Source organism: Ctenopharyngodon idella, chromosome 10, assembly GCF_019924925.1.
Source record: "Ctenopharyngodon idella isolate HZGC_01 chromosome 10, HZGC01, whole genome shotgun sequence".
In the NCBI taxonomy this organism is placed as follows: domain Eukaryota; kingdom Metazoa; phylum Chordata; class Actinopteri; order Cypriniformes; family Xenocyprididae; genus Ctenopharyngodon; species Ctenopharyngodon idella.
Window position 1 is genome coordinate 42,604,294 of NC_067229.1, and position 19,603 is coordinate 42,623,896.

General features: G+C 34.6%; 1 protein-coding gene across 2 annotated transcripts in view; it reads right to left on the reverse strand.

The window, feature by feature from the left end:
* Nucleotides 1-808: 808 nt before the first annotated feature.
* Nucleotides 809-19,603, reverse strand: part of gdpd5a (glycerophosphodiester phosphodiesterase domain containing 5a) — a 31,964-nt gene continuing 13,169 nt past the window's right edge. Inside the window, exons 3-17 of one of the 2 annotated variants that reach the window (XM_051910309.1) lie at nucleotides 11,881-11,984; nucleotides 11,511-11,604; nucleotides 10,077-10,136; nucleotides 9,890-9,988; nucleotides 9,639-9,732; nucleotides 8,983-9,128; nucleotides 8,589-8,671; nucleotides 7,374-7,524; nucleotides 7,073-7,294; nucleotides 5,723-5,880; nucleotides 5,079-5,226; nucleotides 4,197-4,279; nucleotides 3,707-3,721; nucleotides 3,356-3,465; nucleotides 809-1,225 (exon numbers count right to left, since the gene is read on the reverse strand). In XM_051910309.1, the coding sequence (XP_051766269.1) occupies nucleotides 1,110-1,225; nucleotides 3,356-3,465; nucleotides 3,707-3,721; nucleotides 4,197-4,279; nucleotides 5,079-5,226; nucleotides 5,723-5,880; nucleotides 7,073-7,294; nucleotides 7,374-7,524; nucleotides 8,589-8,671; nucleotides 8,983-9,128; nucleotides 9,639-9,732; nucleotides 9,890-9,988; nucleotides 10,077-10,136; nucleotides 11,511-11,604; nucleotides 11,881-11,984 (1,683 nt within the window). In that variant the 3' untranslated portion in view covers nucleotides 809-1,109. The remainder of the gene's footprint in view (nucleotides 1,226-3,355; nucleotides 3,466-3,706; nucleotides 3,722-4,196; nucleotides 4,280-5,078; nucleotides 5,227-5,722; nucleotides 5,881-7,072; nucleotides 7,295-7,373; nucleotides 7,525-8,588; nucleotides 8,672-8,982; nucleotides 9,129-9,638; nucleotides 9,733-9,889; nucleotides 9,989-10,076; nucleotides 10,137-11,510; nucleotides 11,605-11,880; nucleotides 11,985-19,603) is intronic. The other variant, XM_051910310.1, reaches the window with a different exon arrangement.

Here is a 19,603-nt window from a genome sequence, read left to right on the forward strand (position 1 = left end):
ATGGGGGTGAGTAAATTATCAGGAAAATTTTATATGAAAGTGAACTAATCCTTTCACATGGATCCGCGAAAACGACTAAAAACGCTGTATTATGGTGCCAGGCCAGTAGTTGGCAATGTCACTTTGTAAAAGACTACACGCCTATAGACACGTAATACGCATGCGCATGACGTCACCGTTTTCACAAATTCACATTCTTGGAGTTTACGTGGAGATGATAACGGTATGGTTTTCAAAAGCTTCCATTTTTAAAAGTTTGCATCTTCAGGCCCTTATAACGCCATTGTCGTGTAAAAAAAAAAAAAAATTCCATTTTTAGTTGAAAATGGTGTCGCGTAAATGTCCCCTTAAATTATTAAAAGTATACATTTTAAAGCTAAAGTATCGTTCTGTGAGACTAAAAAGTACTTACTTTTTTTTTTTACTGCAGCACAGGATGATTTGGTCTGGTTTAAGTGGCCCAATTTACCTGAATTCACCCAATATACTGAATAATTTCCTCAAACATAATATTTCACTTCAAAACCTCATGAAAAACACTCTCAACACAAGGGATTTCATTACAAAATGAATCACTTAAAAAGACATCAATACAGCAATGTAGAAGAAAGATGATTTTAAGCTAGTGCAATGAGATATGAACCATCAGGACGCAAATGATACGTTAGAAAAATAAAATAAATAAAAAATAAATAATCATCTCAGCCTACAATCAAGCTTCACAATCGGGCTAGTTTAGGGTTCAAAACATCTCTGAGCCTATGATTTCTGCATGCTTTAACATTAAATCCATTATTCTTCAAGAACATTAATAATAGGACACTTTTATTATCTGCTTTGAACAGTTCGGACTCTAAAATTTACAGTGCACAATAACTCAGCTCCATTTTAAATACGGTTTTATACAGAAAAAATACACCAGTACATAAGGCATCAAAGCAGAACACTGAATCAGTTGAATACAGTCCCCAGAGAGTCTGTGAACCAACGAAAAACGTTCAAAATAAACATCCATCAGAGATTAGCGTTCAAAAAAAGCAACTCGGTCTAAAATAATGAACGATTTTGAGCTTGAGATGTTCATTCCATAAAATGGATTCAAGTCTTCACTAAAGTTTCGCTGCACGATGTGCGGGCGTCATGATGTCATCGCGTGCGTACGCGTCCAGTCCGTTTCCTGTGTAGACGGAGAGCTCGTCTGTGCTCCCGACACCGTTGTTGATCTCTGAAGGATGAAACGAGCACAGAACTTATTAGACTCACAGGGCAGACTTCTCCACTAGGGGGTGATATGGGGTCTCTATTTAAACGAATAAACATTCACAGAACCCACAACATTTTTATACTCCAATAAAATATTACAATATGTGTCTGCGCACAGTGTTCTGCCTTAAATAGAAACATTTGAAAATAACAACAGAATTTTAGGGGTGTAACGGTACATGTATTCGCCCCGAACAGTCACAGTACGGACGTCACTGTTTGTTGGATACAGTCAGATGACGAATACATTCAGCCTCAGGTGATCCACACTCCAATCCAGAAGGGGGTGCGCACGGTAATGCAACACTGTTTGCTAACCGCCACAGCAAGAAAAAAGAACAACAACAGACGATCTATGCATAGATATGTGATCTCTCAACCAGTTTCAACTGCGGAAAGACATCAATAAAACAGCCTGAGAATAACATCTCACGTAGCATTACATTTACCTCAGGCAAGTCATTTAGTGTCCACAGCATGTTTAGTTCACTAGAGAAATGAACTCTAGAGGGGAGCATTTCACTAAACATATGCACTATATTAGCTTATATATTCATTATATTTACTCTCCCTGTTAGTAATGTCTTAATTATTTCATGTTTAAATAAATTTGTCATGAAGTTACTGTGTAACTGTGTAAATGATTATATTTAAAAAATTAATTGGAGTAGAAAATAATTGAAAAATAATTTTATAATTAGATTTAGAAGTTCCAAAACCTGCCTTATGTGCAATTTACTTTTGTTTTTTGTTTTTTTTTTTTGAGTGTTGATTATATCTAAAAATAGATAGCAACTGAATGTAATAGTTTGGGCTCTGTTGTTAATTGTAACCTCTAATATTATAGTAAAGTGCAAGGAAAGGCTCCTTATATATTTTACAGCATTAGCTGAGATAGAAAAAAATGTTAATTATAATTGAATTTATTTAAAGAGAGACACAATTTGTTCAATAAACCACTGTTTAATAAAAAAACAAAAAATAAGCAATTTTATGTTTAGTTTTCTCCCTCCTGCTATATCGAACCATGACTTCAATACAGAGGTACGTACTGAACCATTTGTGCACCGTTACACCCCTAATATATACATATACATACATATATATACACAGTATATATAATTAAATGTTATTAATTAAAATTAAAATATGTTAAAATAATGTTATTTTGTTTATGTATATATAGATTATATTTATTAATAACTGTATATATGAACATACATACAAACTATAATATATATATATATATATATACACATACACACACACACTATACATATATGGGTCAATGACATGAAGTGCATATTTTTTGTCCAAGTGCATTATTTCTTTTTAAAATAATTTGATAAATTCATGACATATATCACTTTATTCTATAAAACCTATTTAGCTTGAATTAATTTTTAGTATTTTTAAATAATACATATTATTTTATGTTTTGTTATCTTAAACCCCTAAAATGTCAGGTGGTGCAACCGTCCGAAAAAATGAATAGACTAAGAAAACTATTTAAAATGGTTTCCTAATGATAGAAAAAACAAAAAACTGAATACTATGGCATCGTTTTAGGTTTGAAACCTTTCATATAAACAAATGTAATAAATATCAGTAGTTTTAAAGCTGTTGAAATAATTGAAAAACTTTTGTCAAGCAATTTGTATATTCTCAAATGTCAGTGTGGCACAACTGCAAACATGACTCTTTTATTATGAATTGACAAGGTAATAACAGTAAACAGGATAATGCATCATCCAGAGGACCACAACTGATCCTTGTGGCGGAGTGAAAAGGTTTGTAGATCTCTCTCAAATACTGGTAAAAACTGATCATTTCAAATATGGGTTGGTTGGTACACTTTCCATGTCAGGTGGTACAACTACAGTATATACATACAACTATTTAGTTGTACCACCTGACATAAAAACATTTTGTAAAGTGTTACCATATGCAGATATGAACACTGATATTGGCGGTGCATTATGACTGCCACCAGGAGGCGATGTGCAACAGCCATATGCAGAGGTCACAGAGTGTTCATTTGTACTGTGCCTTTATTATCCAGGGTTTATCAACACACAGCTGTGAGTCTCACCTGAGAAGATCAGTTTCTCCTTCATAAGGTTGACGTCACGGCTCGGCCGACGCACAGCACTTAGCATGATCTGCTCAGGGTTGTAGCTGCGCATGCCACTCATTTTCCACCTGAGGAAAAAGACGACAACACACTTCTGAAAGTGCCAAAAAGTTCTGGATGTTATTGTGAAACTGAGCATCACATCTTGAGATATTTGATGAGATAAAGTGAGGTAGAAGACTTGTAAGGTTTAAAAGGAGATAAGAACTGAGGTAAACGCACATGAGAATGATAATGTGAAAAAATAATTAAAAACCACCTAACAGCATGTTCAAAGAATTCTGTCCCTAAAATACTCATCCTTATTACCTGATCAGGTGATAGCTGAGCAATTTCAGCGTGCAGCGGAGGACAGGCGCATGCAAAGAGCAGAGGACAGCGAGAAGATGGAGGGAAAGTAGATTGCCAAAGAGAAAAGAGCAGAGCCATCAGTTGAAAAGCGTCCGGCCGCCCAGCTAAGATATAGCAAGCATGCTAACTACAAAACAATCTAACGTTAATGCCGAGGACTGCTCTGAAAATCAGGCAGGCGTTCGTGCAAATGTGAGTGCAGAAATTAACATATCTGACAGTAAAGCCTCTACCGACACAGCAAAAGCATACTGATTCCAATATTAAAAAGTATTAAAGGGATAGTTCACCCAAAAATGAAAATTCTGTCATCATTTACTCATCCTCAAGTTGTTCCAAACCTGTATGAGTTTCTTTCTTCTGCTGAATGATGACAGAATTTTCATTTTTGGGTGAACTATCCCTTTAAGAAACACCTCAAAGCACAAGATAAAAGAGATGCACTTACTTCTGAAATATGAAAATGCCAATGACAATCGCCACAGAGATTAAATCTGAAGTGATCCATATCAGGCCATATTCATCTGCACTCTACAAAACATGTTATAGCAGCAATCTGCCATTAGATATCAATATAAATACATAAAAGAACTTATGAGGAGAAAAACAATACAGTCAGAATAGAATAGAATAAAACAGAATAGAGTAGAATAAAAATATATATATATATATATATATATATATATATATATATATATATATATAAATAAGAGAGAGAGAGATTCTGCTTTTCATGTATGAATATATATATAATACTTATATAAATGTTGTCTAATGGTGTCTAAATATTCAGTCTAAAAATAGTATGCAAATAGGGTATTATTTTTCTATGAGATTTTCTAGTTGTATGCTTGTTTCTTGGAGCCGATATTGGCCACACTTCCTTGTACTAAACAGACGTTTTTCTGATGCAAATGTATGCAACTAGGTTGCATTATTTCCCAATACTGGATTACTAATCTTGCATCATATATTATGAAGTATGCCAAGACTCAATTTAGAGACTTTTTGAACATTTTCTATGTTGCTTTATAGAGGAAAATTAACAGTATTCTGTGGAATGGATGGTAAAATGTGTTAAACAGGGCTAAGATTCACTACATCCTACTTGGAATCTTACGGCATAATCAAATTAGTCATTAAATGAACATGCGGACAATGTGTAGGACTGAATGACGGGCGTTCCAAATCTGTGGAAAACTGCACAGGGTTCTGTGTAGGCCAGCCTGACTGTGGTTATAGGAGCATGTACTTTTTGTATGTAACAGAAGTATGTGAATTGGGATTCAGCCAGGGGGAGAGAGAGAGAGAGAGAGAGAGAGATCAGTACCATGATCCAGATAGGATTAGGCACTTTCTTCAGGATGTGTGGGGCATCAGAGGAGACAGATTGAACCCCGCTGCACCACATAAGCGAATAGAGCCACGGCTCGTTCACTGGATACACGTTTACACTCACATTACTGCCAGAAAACTGCCTGCTCACAACACACACACACACACGCACACACGCACACACAAGGAAAGAGAAGAGAGAAAGTGTGCTTAGTAAAAGTATTACAGAACAAAATCCCATGCTATATATGAATGAAATGATAAAACTGATAAAATGTATATAAATAGAGCAATAAATAATGCACCAAAAATAAAATCTCACATTAAAAACATTAAAATATATATTGTATAAATATAAAACTATAAAACAATGCATTATAAGATATAAGTAATAAAAATAACAATAAAAACATCAGTAAAAGACCCATCAATCTAAATACATCCGTTAAAACATCTATAAAATATTAAATAAGTGTAGATGTTATTTCCAATAACTATATCCCATTTAATTACATATTGTTATTTTAATATACTATGATTTTACAGGCATTGAGAAGATCTGATGTTATATTTCACTGAAAAATGCTTTCAGTATGATATTCAATACAGATTCAGAAAGGTGGATCTCTGCGTGTGTACCTGATATCCTGAGCTCTGGCCTGGCTGTAGTGCAGGGTCAGAGTACTGATCCCTCTTTCTTTCAGCTCAGCCACAGGAAGTTTCTCATCTGACGTCTGCTGGAGGAGAGGAACTGCCGCACGCACCTTCTTCCTGTACCAGTCAGGCGTCCACATCACCTAAACATAGAAACAGCAGCTTATTAAGGTCTTTTCTAATCTTAGAAGCTTGTTCAAAATATTTTTCTGAATATTAAAGAAAAATTTCAAAAAACTATATATAAAAAATGAATGAAATAAAAAAAACATATTTTAGGTAAATTTGTAATTTATTAAAAAGGATTTGGCTGAAGGTCTTTTCTAATGTTAGAAGCTTATTAAGAATATTTTTCTCAATATTTAAGATTTAGACTGACTGTAAGACATATTAGACAAGATTAAATTTATTTTTTTTTTAGAAATAAAATTGTAAAAGTATTTTTAGATTAATTCTGAAATTATTAGAAATTGTTTGCCAAATAAATTAATCTAAAATTACATAAATTACATATAAATAAATATATACATTTGTAAATCTTAAATATTTTTAAGATTATTTTAATAAATAAATTATCTGATAAAACATTTTCTAATGTTCGAAGCTTATTAAGAATATTTTCACAATATTTAAGATTTAGACAGAATAATAAGACATTAAACAACATTTCAACAAATTATATAAAAATTAATAAATAATTTACATTTATTTTGAAATTTTTAAAAGTATTTTTAGATGAATTCTGAAAATTGTTAGTCACATAAATTAATCTATAATTATATGAAAATAATTATTAAACAAATATATTATGAAATTTTATATATATATATATATATATATATATATATATATATATATATATATATATAATTTCTGAATTTATTAGAAATTATTTGGCTCATAAATGACAAAAGGTCTTTTTTAATGCTCAACAAACTGTATAAAAATAATAAATGAATATATTGATATTGAAAAAAATAAATGAACAAATTCTGAATTTGTTAGAAAATATTTGGCTCATAAAATGATGCTAAAGGTCTTTTCTAATTTTTAAGAATATTTTTTTTTTAATATTTAAGCTTTAGATTAAATATTAAGATAACATTTTGACAAACTGTATGTATGAAAATAAATAAATAAATAAATAAATACATACAGATGTACATACATACATATTTAATATATTTTTAAAACTTAAATATTGTTAGATAAATTATAAATTTATTTTACATTATTTGACTCATTCATAACATGTTGCCCATTTACTTTATAATATTCATATTATTCTGTCATTTCTAACACTGCTAAATATGTACATGTGTTTTGTGCTCTCACCTGTTCTGGTTGGATGTTGGATCTCTGAATCACCTTCAGTGCATCACTGACCCAGAGCTGGTGCCGGGGATGCTGGGGTGGAGGCCGCCGCAGGCTGAAGATCACAGAGCGGTTCGTTCTGGCAGCCAGACGCAGCAGCTCCGCGAGGCTACACACCGTCTGATTGGCCGTGCGGTTGCGGTCCTTCTCTGACATGTACTGCGCTGTCCAGTACGGGTCATCCTGAGGGACAAATAATGTCAAAATCTTTGTTATCAGTGAATGTTGACAATAGAAATGAGAAAGGAATAGAATTTAGTACCCTGAGGAACCAAAGTCCAGCATTGAGACTGCGAATCTCTGTCCAGTTAAAGAACGAGGCGTCGTTGTCCTGACGGGCAGGAAACAGTTTGTCCACATTGGTGGTCCTGCGTAGTGTGCGGTCCCTCATCAGAAAGGGCACTCCATCCAGACTGAAGTGAAAAAAGCACCCAATCACATAAGAGTCTGCTTATTGAGAGCCAATCAGAGCTGCTGCCACTCTTTTCTCATTTTCAAAAAGGTATTATAAAATAAAACAAAATAAAATAAATAGATAAATATTTTTCATTCATTTATTAGAAATTATTTGGCTCGTAAAGTATCTTCTAATGTTAGAAACTTATTAAGGATATTTTTCTCAATATTTAAGATTTAGACTGACTAATAAAATATATATATTTTTTTTTAATTCATAATTTATTAGAAATTATTTGGCTTATAAAGTATCTTCTAATGTTAGAAATATATTAAGAATATTTTTCTCAATATTTAAGATTTAGACATTCTAATAAGACAAAATAAATAAATACATACATAAATAAATATTTTTAGATAAATTCATAATTCATTAGAAATTATTCGGCTCAAAAAGTATCTTCTAATTTCTAATGTTAGAAAATTATTAAGGATATTTTTATCAATATTTAAGATTTAAAAGATTTAAGATTTAAAGATTTATCTAATAAAACTAAATAAATAAATATTTTTTGATAAATTCATAATTTGTTAGAAATTATTCAGCTCAATATCTTACAATGTTAGAAACTTATTAAGAATATTTTTCTCAATATTTAATATATAGACTCACTAATAAGAAAAAATAAATAAATAAATACATACATAAATATTTTTAGATAAATTCATAATTCATTAGAAATTATTCAGCTCAAAAAGTATCTTCTAATGTTAGAAACTTATTAAGAATATTTTTATCCTTAAAATTTAAGATTTAGACTGAATAATAATACATAAACATTATTTCAACAAAATACATAAAAAATAAATACATACATTTTTTAGATTAATTCTGAATTTATTAGGAATTGGTTATCTCATAAAGTAGCTGATAAAGGCCTTTTCTAATGTTGGAAGCTTATTAACAATATTTTTTTGTCTCATATTCAAAAAGGTAAAATAAAATAAAATAAAATAAAAGATGATTAACTGAAAACGGTATATGAAATTTCACAAAGAAAGTCAACAATAAAATGGATACCTAATGGTAACATCTGCTTCCAAGGCAGCGACTTTCTGTTGCAGTGCTTTACTAAAGGACATAATCGTGTGTTCTGGAGCGAGCTGAGAGAGAGAGAGAGAGAGAGAGAGAGAGAGAGAGAGAGAGAGAGAGACAGAGAGAGGCAGTGTATAATGTGAGTTACTGTCTTAACACTCCTTTGAAGAAGTCAAACAAACAGGTTTAAGCTTCAATGTACAATCAGCTTAATGTTTAGAGTAAGTGTAAGTGTCACTCTTTACAGTGGGGATACTTCCAGCTCTTTCTATTTGTTGCTAAACTTCAGAAAGAAATCACAAACAAGCCATGACACAAAGCCCTTGGGCTCAAACAAGGTCAGTGTTCCAGCCTGGAAAACCAGGATTATGAAACTCACCATTGGAGCTCCACGACGGCCAATGACAGCAGGACGAGGACCGAGCTTTGACCGATCCATGATGCAGGGAGAAGAGATAAAGAGGGGAACCAGATACAAAACCAGGAGAACGCTCACATAAAGCACCAGTGTTACAACCTGGAGTCCTGAACAAACACACAAACACATGCATGTCAAAAAATACACTACTGTTCAAAAGGTTGGAGTCAGTATTTTTGAATGTATTTGAAAGATGTCTTTTATGATCACCACAACTGCATTTATTTGATCAAAAATACAACAATACTATGAAATATCATTGTAATTTAAAATAACCGTTTTCTATTTCAATATATTTTAACATGTAATTTATTCCTGTGATGGCAAAGCTGAATTTTCAGCATCAGTTTTCAGTGTCACATGATCCTTCAGAAATCATTATAATATGTCGATTCGGTGCGAATAAAGTAACATTTATTATTATTTTCAATGTTTAAAACAGTTGTGCTGCTTAATATTTTTGTGGAAACCGTGGTTTTTGTGAAATAAAAATGCACAAAAAATTAACAATTAACCGTGATTTATTCATTTATTGCTGTAGGGGTGCCTGAATCAAATTACAGTCATCCTGGCTATGACCCAGTCTGTCATTTCCCCCCACAAGACCTTCAACTCACTTGATCTTTCTCCGCGTACCACCTGACCGGCGATGACCCACCCTAATACTGTGACCACAGCTAAAGCCCCGATGTGCAGGAATGGCCCTGTGAACTACACCATAAAAACATGAGACAGATGAGACAGAAGACACTTTCAAATATCACACTACAGTTAAAAAATAATTAAATAAATAAATAGAACTTAAATTAATTGTCAATTAAGACCTCCAAGACATTGGACAGTAATATGCTGACGAGGTTGATCCAACCTGCAGAGAAATGATGACAATGTCCCATTCGTCCTGCCAGAAATCGTCAACGGACACCACTCCTGTTATGGTGGTGAGTAGAATAGCCAAAACTACAATCTGTGGGAAATAAAATGTTTTAAATGTACATTCAGATCCTCAGTTTGGTTTTAGACTTAAACAGACTAACAAAGAGGTTCTGTCTCACCTTATGGATCCAGTATAAATTAAGCTGCTGCCCCAGTGCAATGTGACAAAGTGCAAGAATCTGGAAAAATTAAAAAATAAATAAATAAATAAATAAATAGTATTTAAAATTACGGAAAAAACAGAACTGACGTCGCGTCAGTTAAGCTTTTTCTGTAAGTTGAATAGGGAAGGCGTAGGACGTAGCGTAAGCTTTTTTAACTGCGAGAGTTTTACACTTTCTTCGTAAGTTTAATACGGAAGGCAATCTGGTGGAAGCTAGATATTTTACTTCATAACTTGTTAAATATGGATTTTTTTTTACACAAACGCATCGCTTCGCTTCAGAAGGCCTTTATCAACCCCCTGGAGCCGCGTGAAGTGCACGTTTATGATGGATGGATGTGGATGGAAGCACTTTCTTCAGCTCATACTCGTTGATCCCACTCACTACCATTATAAAGCTCGGATGCGTCAGGATATTTATTAACATTTCTCCGATTGTGTTCATCAGAAAGAAGAAAATCATATACACCTAGGATGGCTTGAGGGTGAGTAAAGGTTGGGCTAATTTTCAATTGAAAGTGAACTAATCCTTTAAGGACCTATCAACCTGCGCCATCTAGAGTTTCATGGCAGAACTTGCAAAAATTCATCATACAGTGGACTACCAGTAAAATTGATAAATATTCGGAACCAAAAATTATTCAGACACTTTGACCTGACCATGTTTTGCTTAAGTGTTATCTGACATAATTAAGATAATTTTTTTTCTGACACAGTTTAACTCTGAGATCTTGTCATATTTTATTACCATTTTTTTAAACTATAGTGAATAAACTGTATTAATAAATGAAATGTTCAAGGTGTCTGAATACATTTTGGTTTGACTGTAGTTCTTTTTGCTTGTGCTCTACTCATCTTAATTTTGCTAAGATTTTCAGTTTATGGATGTCTGAAGAAAAGTATTCCCTCTTTTATAGCTTCCTTACATTTGTCATCAAACCATGGAAGTCATCTAGATTTTTTGTTTAGAGATGTTCTTGGGACTGTATCATTATATCATAGATATAAGCGTTTCTGTGAAATTTTGCATAGCATCATGACTGTTCTCTGGAAAACATGCAAATCTCTCATAACAGAGAGTTTGAAACTGATACCAGTTTGCTTTTTTAATTTGCCATATTTGTACTTTAGTTTCTTCCTCTCTTCCTATAATGGTTACAATGATTAGGAAATGGTCACTTCCAAAAATATATATATAAGCTCTAGTTAATTTCTGACCATGGACAGTTCCTTGAAGCAACCTGTGGTTAAGTTCTTCAAACATAAATTCAAAGGTAATCAAAGACACAACAGTGATGCTTGCGACATTTGCGAAAATTAAAAGGCCATAAAAAGTTTAAAGGCACTTCTCCCTTTCTCTGTCACATGTGCGCGTGAGAAAAGCGCTCACCATTAAAAATGCAGTGTAAGTGAATCCTGTGAGTGTTGTGGCAAGAATAGGGACCGTGCCATCCTTCCAAACGGCCGAACGATTATATAACAACCTGCCAGAGAAAAAGGGGGGAGGGAGAAAGATGTTTTTTCCAACCCTTAGTATGTCAAATTAATTCAGAAACTTGTTATGCAATCCAATTTTTGCAAATATAATGAACAGTAAACCGTGCAATTAAACTAGTTACTCATAGTAAACTCATAAAACATGCTCTAGCAATGAAATGTGTAATCACAGGGTTGATGTCAGTTTCGAGGCGAGAACACACAGCAGGGTCCAGAGTTAATGACCAGCTGATGTCACTTCCAAAACACCAGGCTGAACTCACCAGTTGAACTCGTTGTAGTCATTACGAGCCTCCAACCAGAAGTAGGACCAGATGAGGAGGAGGAGAAACGAACAGCAGAGGAGGAAGAACCATGAACATTCCCACTGAAAAGCAAAAACAGGAAGTGATGTACACACACATGCACTGCAGGACAGAATCTCTGTATGAGACAGGCCCTGTTTACACCTGGTATTAAGAAGCATTTTGGTCAATCGGATCACAAGTGGACGACACTAAATACAGGTGTTAACGGGGTCTATAACGTTTTGAGCTTGTCCACTTCCAGAGGTAGTCGAAAACACATTCGACCGGATTGCTTTCGTAGTGTAGACGCTCATGTGGTCGAATGTGTTCGAACAGCCACCAAAGACCGCTCACTCTCCACCTACTGACCTAATGTGTAAACATTATGGGAAACGTGCTAGCCAGACGGGATTTAAGAAATCATGACAGAAGTGTTTGAAAGTGGACAAAAAAGACGGATTAAAACACCAGGTGTAAACGGCTATGTGTCTCCCTCATCTAACTGTGATCCGATCGACCAAAATGCATCTTACCAGGTGTAAACATTTATTTTCACTCTTTATATCCTTCACAACATGTTCACATTATCCAAAACCCCATTTATCACATATAAAGAGTGGCAAGGGAAGGTAAAAAGCCACAGAGGTCAAATATGTAGCTTTTAAGATGCCTTAACGTTTTAGAGAGCATATTAAATTGTAAGCTTAAGTAACTACTAATAAGTTTAATTTCTTCACCATAGAAACCACACAGCGTTCCACAGCAAATTACAACAGCAATGGATCATTTTCAGCACAGCAAGATCTTTCAGAGAGAGAGAGAGAGAGAGAGAGAGAGAGAGAGAGACATTGCCTGGCACCAAAGCATGTTTCCTGGGAGACCAAACAAGGTCGCTGTTGGAGATAGAGAGGGCGGAGCTTCATTGTTCTGTTAACAGGAGTTAAAGAGTGATGTAATAACGATCCAACTTGTCTTGGATCACCTGATGCTGATAGTGTAAAAGATCTCACTCAGTGAATGGGAATGTCATGTAGATATTATATAAATTTATGTATGATTCTCAAATGTTATTCAGTAACCTGTGACATACTGGACACTGCAGAAAGAATAAGGGGTTACTTTTAATAATAATATAAATTAATAATTTTAAAATTTAAAATTGATAATTAAATGTATAATTATTAATGAAAATGTTATCATTTAAAAATGCTAATAATTAAATTTTAATTTAAATAAATAATAATAACAACCAATAGGCTGAATTTCCTTTATGTACGAGCCATTATAATAATTACATTGTATTTTAATTTAAATAAATAATAATAACCAAAAGGCTCAATTTCCTTTATGTACGTGTCTTTATAATAATTAAATTGTATTTTAATTTAAAGAAATTATAATAATAACCAAAAGGCTCAATTTCCTTATGTACATGTCAAATGATATGAGCTCGTAAGCTTCGTTAGTGGCAACGGCAAGCACCTGAAACAATCTCACACTGACTGGAGTTTCAGTAGTGAATATGTCAGATATCAGTTTTCATTTGGGCAAGAATGTAATCAAATATTCAAACTTTTTTATTAAAGGGGACCTATTATGCAAAATTCATTATATAAGGTGTTTGAACACAGATGTGTGTCCGCAGTGTGTGACCAGCTTATAATGGTAAAAATCCACCCACTCATTTTATTATAATCTCCATAAATCATAAACAGTCTCTACAAACAAGCGGTTTCAGATTTCCCCCTACTCTTACATAAGAGTAGGTAAGCCCCGCCCATGACTGATGATGATCTGCCTTATTAGCTTAGCTCCTCCCGAGTGAGCTGTACACAGTCCACCGTGTTTATGTGCCAGCTTTCTGTGCGCATGCTTCAGATGTGTGCGCTCAGAAAACCATATATCAGAAATTTAAACTGTTATGGCTTTAAATCGCATGCAAATAATAAACTTTCATGATGACGAAGAACTGCAATGTCACGTGAGCGTGACTGCGATAGAGATGATAATCAAAACCAAACAGATGTTTTGTTAGTTTGTGGCAGAGTATCTGAGGCACGAGTTGTACAGTCTCTGCCATCTTCTGGAAGGCGGGATGAGGAGCAGCAGCTCATTTGCATTTAAAGGTACATGCATGAAAACAGCATGTTTTTCCTTCCACTCAAAAATGGGCATTTATAACATGGTATAATAAATGATCTGTGGGCTGAAACATCACAGACACATTCTGGGGACACCAGAGACTTATATTACATCTTGTTAAAAGGGGCATAATAGGTCCCCTTTAAAGTGTAAAGATGAATCAATTGACTTAGTAACAAGTTCATTCAGTTTTCCAGGATTTGTCAAACTGTAAATCATAAGAATAATTTGCTCATGATTAGGACTATACTGGCTGTACTGTACATTTCTGCATGTAACACAAAAGAAAGCCATGTTATTTGCCACTATTTCACAGTACATGAATCTGTTGGGTAACACAAGGTGCAGAGAGACATCTAAGTTCAGTTACCAGATCAGATGGCTCGCATCCTGCTGGCATGCAGACTTTCAGAACCCAAAAAGACCTTTCACTCCTCCAGAGGTGAGGAAGAGATCTAATGACCACGTCCCGAGATTCTGTAGGTGTTTGGTTCAGATGCAGGGTTAATAAAGGCCTTCTAAAGTGAAGTGAAGCGACGTGTTTGTGTAAGAAAAACATCCATATTTAACACGTTATACAGTAAAATAACTAGCTTCCGCCAGATCACCTCCCGTATTCAACTTACGAAAAAAACGTTAACTGAATAAGGAAGGCGGTGTGGCGGAAGGTAGTTATTTTACTTCATATACACCTTATTTTAGTCATATACACCTAGGATGGCTTGAGGGTGAGTAAATCATGGGGTAATATTCATCTTAAAGTGAACTAATCCTTTAATGCATCCGTGCTGAATAAAAGTATTAATTTCTTTCTTTCAAAAACAGAGCTAAGTGTTCCACAGCACCCAGTGTCCAGATAACCTCAATTTGACAGCTGACTGACAGCTTTAACAATACTGAAAGATAATGCGATTGCATTATGAATATTAGGTTCAATGGCTATCATTTCCAACAAAAAGACTCTTTCTTTTGACTAACATGCAGACTGGGAGAGGACAGGGCATTATGGTATGCGTGTCCGCCATATGGACGCAAGTGTTTATAAACAGAGAGATGAGAGGATTAGAGGTTAGCATTATAGTATCTTATTTTTCACCAATGAAGCTTTTCACCAACTTTTCAAAGACCACAATAACAGTCATCTGACATGCCTTAAATACAATTCCCAGCATAAACAACTCGCATAAAGTTTTCCACACACCCTGAGAATTTAATAATGGACTGACTCATGTTTTATTTGTCATGTGGATTGTAGCGCAGTCACTCTACAGCAACGGACACATTTGACTGTTCTGTTCATTCATTCTGCACTGCTGACAGCTGCTAATCCCTCAATCCAATCAGCTCCTCCAGACCTGCTCATGAGCACATCGGGTAGGACTCATCATCACCGTGCTCTAATTATAGAGTGGATAGGGCCAGCAGTAATGACACGGAGCACGCCAGCCAATCACAGGGCTTCTGATGCGTTTGCTCTCAATGCTGAGGTGTTTCTTTAGAGAGTCTGTTCAAATGAAAAGATGAACTAATCGCCAAAGGTGTGCGTGTGTGTTCACTCTTGAAGGAGCCTTTTTTTGTTGTTAACTTGTGGGGAGGTGAAAGTAAATAACACAACCCACAAACCCACAAACTGAATCATTGCAAGCTTCAAACCAGACAGAACATGGAAAAGAATAAACAGATCAGATTATATATATATATATATATATATATATATATATATATACACACACACACACACACACATACATACATACAGTGGTGGTCAGAATTATTGGCACCCTCTGCAAATATGATCATTGCATTGTTTATCCTTTTGATCTTTAATTCATAAAATTAGCAAAAATCTAACCTTTCATTGAAGGAAATGAATTGAAAGTGGGGAGAAAAATCACATGATGAAATAAATGTTTTTCTCCAAAACACATTGGCCACAATTATTGGCACCCTTTTATTCAATACTTTTTGCAATACTAACCCTAACCCTAACAGCTCTGAGTCTTCTTCTATAATGCCTGATGAGTTTGGAGAACACCTGGCAAGAGATCAGAGACCATTCCTTCATGCAGAATCTCTACAGATCCTTCAGATTCCCAGCTCCATGTCGGTGCTTCTTCTCTTCAGTTCACTCCACTAATTTTCTTTAGGGTTCAGGTCAGGGGACTGGGATGGCCATGGCAGAAGCTTCATTTTGTGCTCAGTGACACATTTTTGTGTTGGTTTTGATGCTTGTTTTGGATCATTGTCCTGATGGAAGATCCAACCACGGCCCATTATTGAATTTCTAGCAGAAGCGGTCAGGTTTTGATTTTTTATCTGTTGGTATTTGATATAATCCATGATGCCATGTATCTGAACAAGATGTCCAGGACCTCCAGCAGAAAAATAGGCCCACAACATTAAAGATCCAGCAGTATATTTAACCGTGGGCATGAGGTACTTTTTATCCACGTGTGCACCAAACCCATCTGGTGGGTTTGCTGCCAAAAAGCTCTTGCTTTAGTTTCATCTGACCATAGAACCAGGTCCCGTTTGAAGTTCCAGTCTTGTCTGACAACAGAATATGCTGAAGATTGTTTCTGAATGAGAGCAGAGGATCTTTCCTGAAACCCTCCCGAACAACTTGTGGGGATGTAGGTGCTGTGTGATAATTTTTTTCAGGCTTTCTGAGACTCAAGACTCAACTAATCTCTGCAATTCTCCAGCTGTGATCCTTGGAGAGTCTTTGGCTACTCAAACTTTCCTCCTCACCGCGCATTAGGGCGATTTAGACACGCGTCCTCTTCCAGGCAGATTGGTAACATCTTTAGTTATTGCCCTGATGGTGGAAATGGGGATTTTCAATGCTTTAGCTATTTTCTTACAGCCATTTTCTATTTTGTGAAGCTCAACAACCTTTTGCTGCACATCAGAACTATATTCTTTGGTTTTTCTCATTGTGATGAATGATTAAGGGAATTTGGCCTTTGTGTTTACACATGTTTGTACTCCTGTGAAACAGGAAGTCATGGCTGGACAATTTCATGTTCATGATCACCCTGGTGTGCTAAAAAAAAAATGCAAATATGAATGGGAATATACTTCAGAGACATTTTACATTTTTATAAAAAAAAATTCTAGGGGTGCCAATAATCGTGGTTTTGGAGAAAAACATTTATTTCACAATGTGATTTTCCCCCCACTTTCAATTCTTTTCCTTCAATGAAAGGTTAGATTTTTGCTAATTTTATGAATTAAAGATCAAAAGGATAAACAATGCAGATTTATTTTTAGTCATCTTTGATCATATTTACCAAGGGTGCCAATAATTCTGACCACCACTGTATATTATATTATATATATATATATTTATTATGAATATATGAGCCATTTATATAGCGCTTTTTTATGTTACTGTACACCCAAAGCACTTTACACTCATATTTTATATATTATATATTTTATTTTATATATTTCAATATAATATAATAATAACATTTTAATATACACTGTATATATTACAATTAATTGAATTAAAATTAAATTAAGTTTTAATTTTCTTTTTTTTTTTATTCAATTTTATACAAAAATATCTTAACTTTTGGCAGCTTGGTCAAATAATGAGTCAAAAAAAGTTTAAAAAAAGTTTAAAAAAATTAAATTATATATATATAATGTATTAATATAAGTTTATTATACATTACATGCATTACAATTGATTTAAATAACATTAACTGAATAAAAAATGCAAATAAAATTATTACAAAAATATTTTTTGTATGTATACACACACATTTAAATTTTATTAAATTATTTAAAAAAAAGTCCCAGATCAACTTCAGAACCCCTGAATGAAGCTGAGCTTGATTTTTATCTTTAAATCAATTATTGTTCCAACATTTAAGCTTGATACCCTATTAATATTAGAAGACTTTCTGTAAAGATTAGATAAGAGGTGATTTCCAATCTGACTGCAGCTCAGTTCAGGTCAGAACATTTGATCGCTGCACTGGAATGGATGCTCGGTTAAAATAACGGGCATTTCTGGTTGAATAACTTTGCTAAATAATGTCAGTATCCAGTTTGGTGTCACCAGACATTGAACGGACAAGTCAAAGAGAGTCTGAGAGACCTGACTAAGCCTCTCGTTGTGTTGTATACAGATTGGAATTGACCTACAACACGTCCTCCAGGGAATCTGAAACCCTGGCTTGAGTTTCTCTCTGTCTGATAGAGAGACAGTCAGACAGCAGAGGAGAAAGGGAAGGGACTTCATTACAGACAGCCAAGTTGCCCTTCGGTTCTGCTGTCAGCCTTTAAAGGGTCATGAAACTCCCTGTTTCTGCATCAGCCAGTTCTCACCACAGTTTTGAAAAATGCTACAAAAGTCGACATGGTAAGCTGTAGAGTGGAGGGGGAAGAGGAGAGACCGATAACACAGCAACGCCTTCAACACAGACAGTTTTATTTAGCTCTCATTGAGTTAAAAGCATAAAAGCTTCCCACAAATGCACACTGCAAAGTACCATTACACACGACACAAACACAAGCTCACCGTAAATTACACAAATACATACATATCATGTGACTGCTATAATTTAATGCACAAATAAATGCACAGCAGTTCGCATTTGTACTCAGCATCAGAAATATATATTAACGTGCTGTTGCATGTTCAATGACTTTTAAGGCTTATTTTGCGCCGATTTTATAAGCCATTTGTTCGGTTAAAGGGCTGTAAAGACCGGTTATGCTCACAGTGTGGATGAATCGCATTTGTGTCAAAGACTCAAAGAACTTATGCAACACAGAAACTCTAACAAAGCTAAAACAGTCATTTTTGACCTATTACTGCATCTTTCATTACTGTATGCAGTCTCACTGTTTGAAGCGCCTGTCATAGGAAATCAACTCTTGCTGTTGTAATTAATTAAGCGGAGTCTTTTCATAGGATAAGGACAGTCTCATGAATAATTATGAGACACTGATGAGTCATCGATGTACTATAGAGGGTATGCATTGACGTGACTTTCCTGCCAGAACACGCCCCCTCAGCCGGACTGAGCGGCAAAAGAGCCTGCTGCATGACTGGATTTAATAGGGAAAACTGCGAAAATGCAAGTAAAACACGAGTAAAACAAACGATTAAACTAAAGGTTAGACTCAATAGTGTTCCTGTTACAACTTACTAAAGATCCAGTAATCCATGAATACAGCCAGGAATCATGTTTCCAGATATTTAGATGTGCCGATTTCGACGCCAGGCAAATACATAAAGCAAATTTGCCTGTGAACGCTTTATATAAATATAATATAGGTAGGTCTAAATTCGGGTGATCACTTATATCAATTTTATATGTGTATCATCCAGTCCTAAAACTTGAATAGTTTTTGTCAGTGTTTATTTAAAAACACCCAATTTTGCAGTATATAAGAGGATAAATCTTTTAATTGATGAGTTGTCAATACATTATATTACAATACAATATATACGGTATGATCTTACCACAAAATTCAACATATTGACAAAATGATAACTGCAAATCCATGTTTCGCTGCCTGGAGTCCAGCTGTTTCT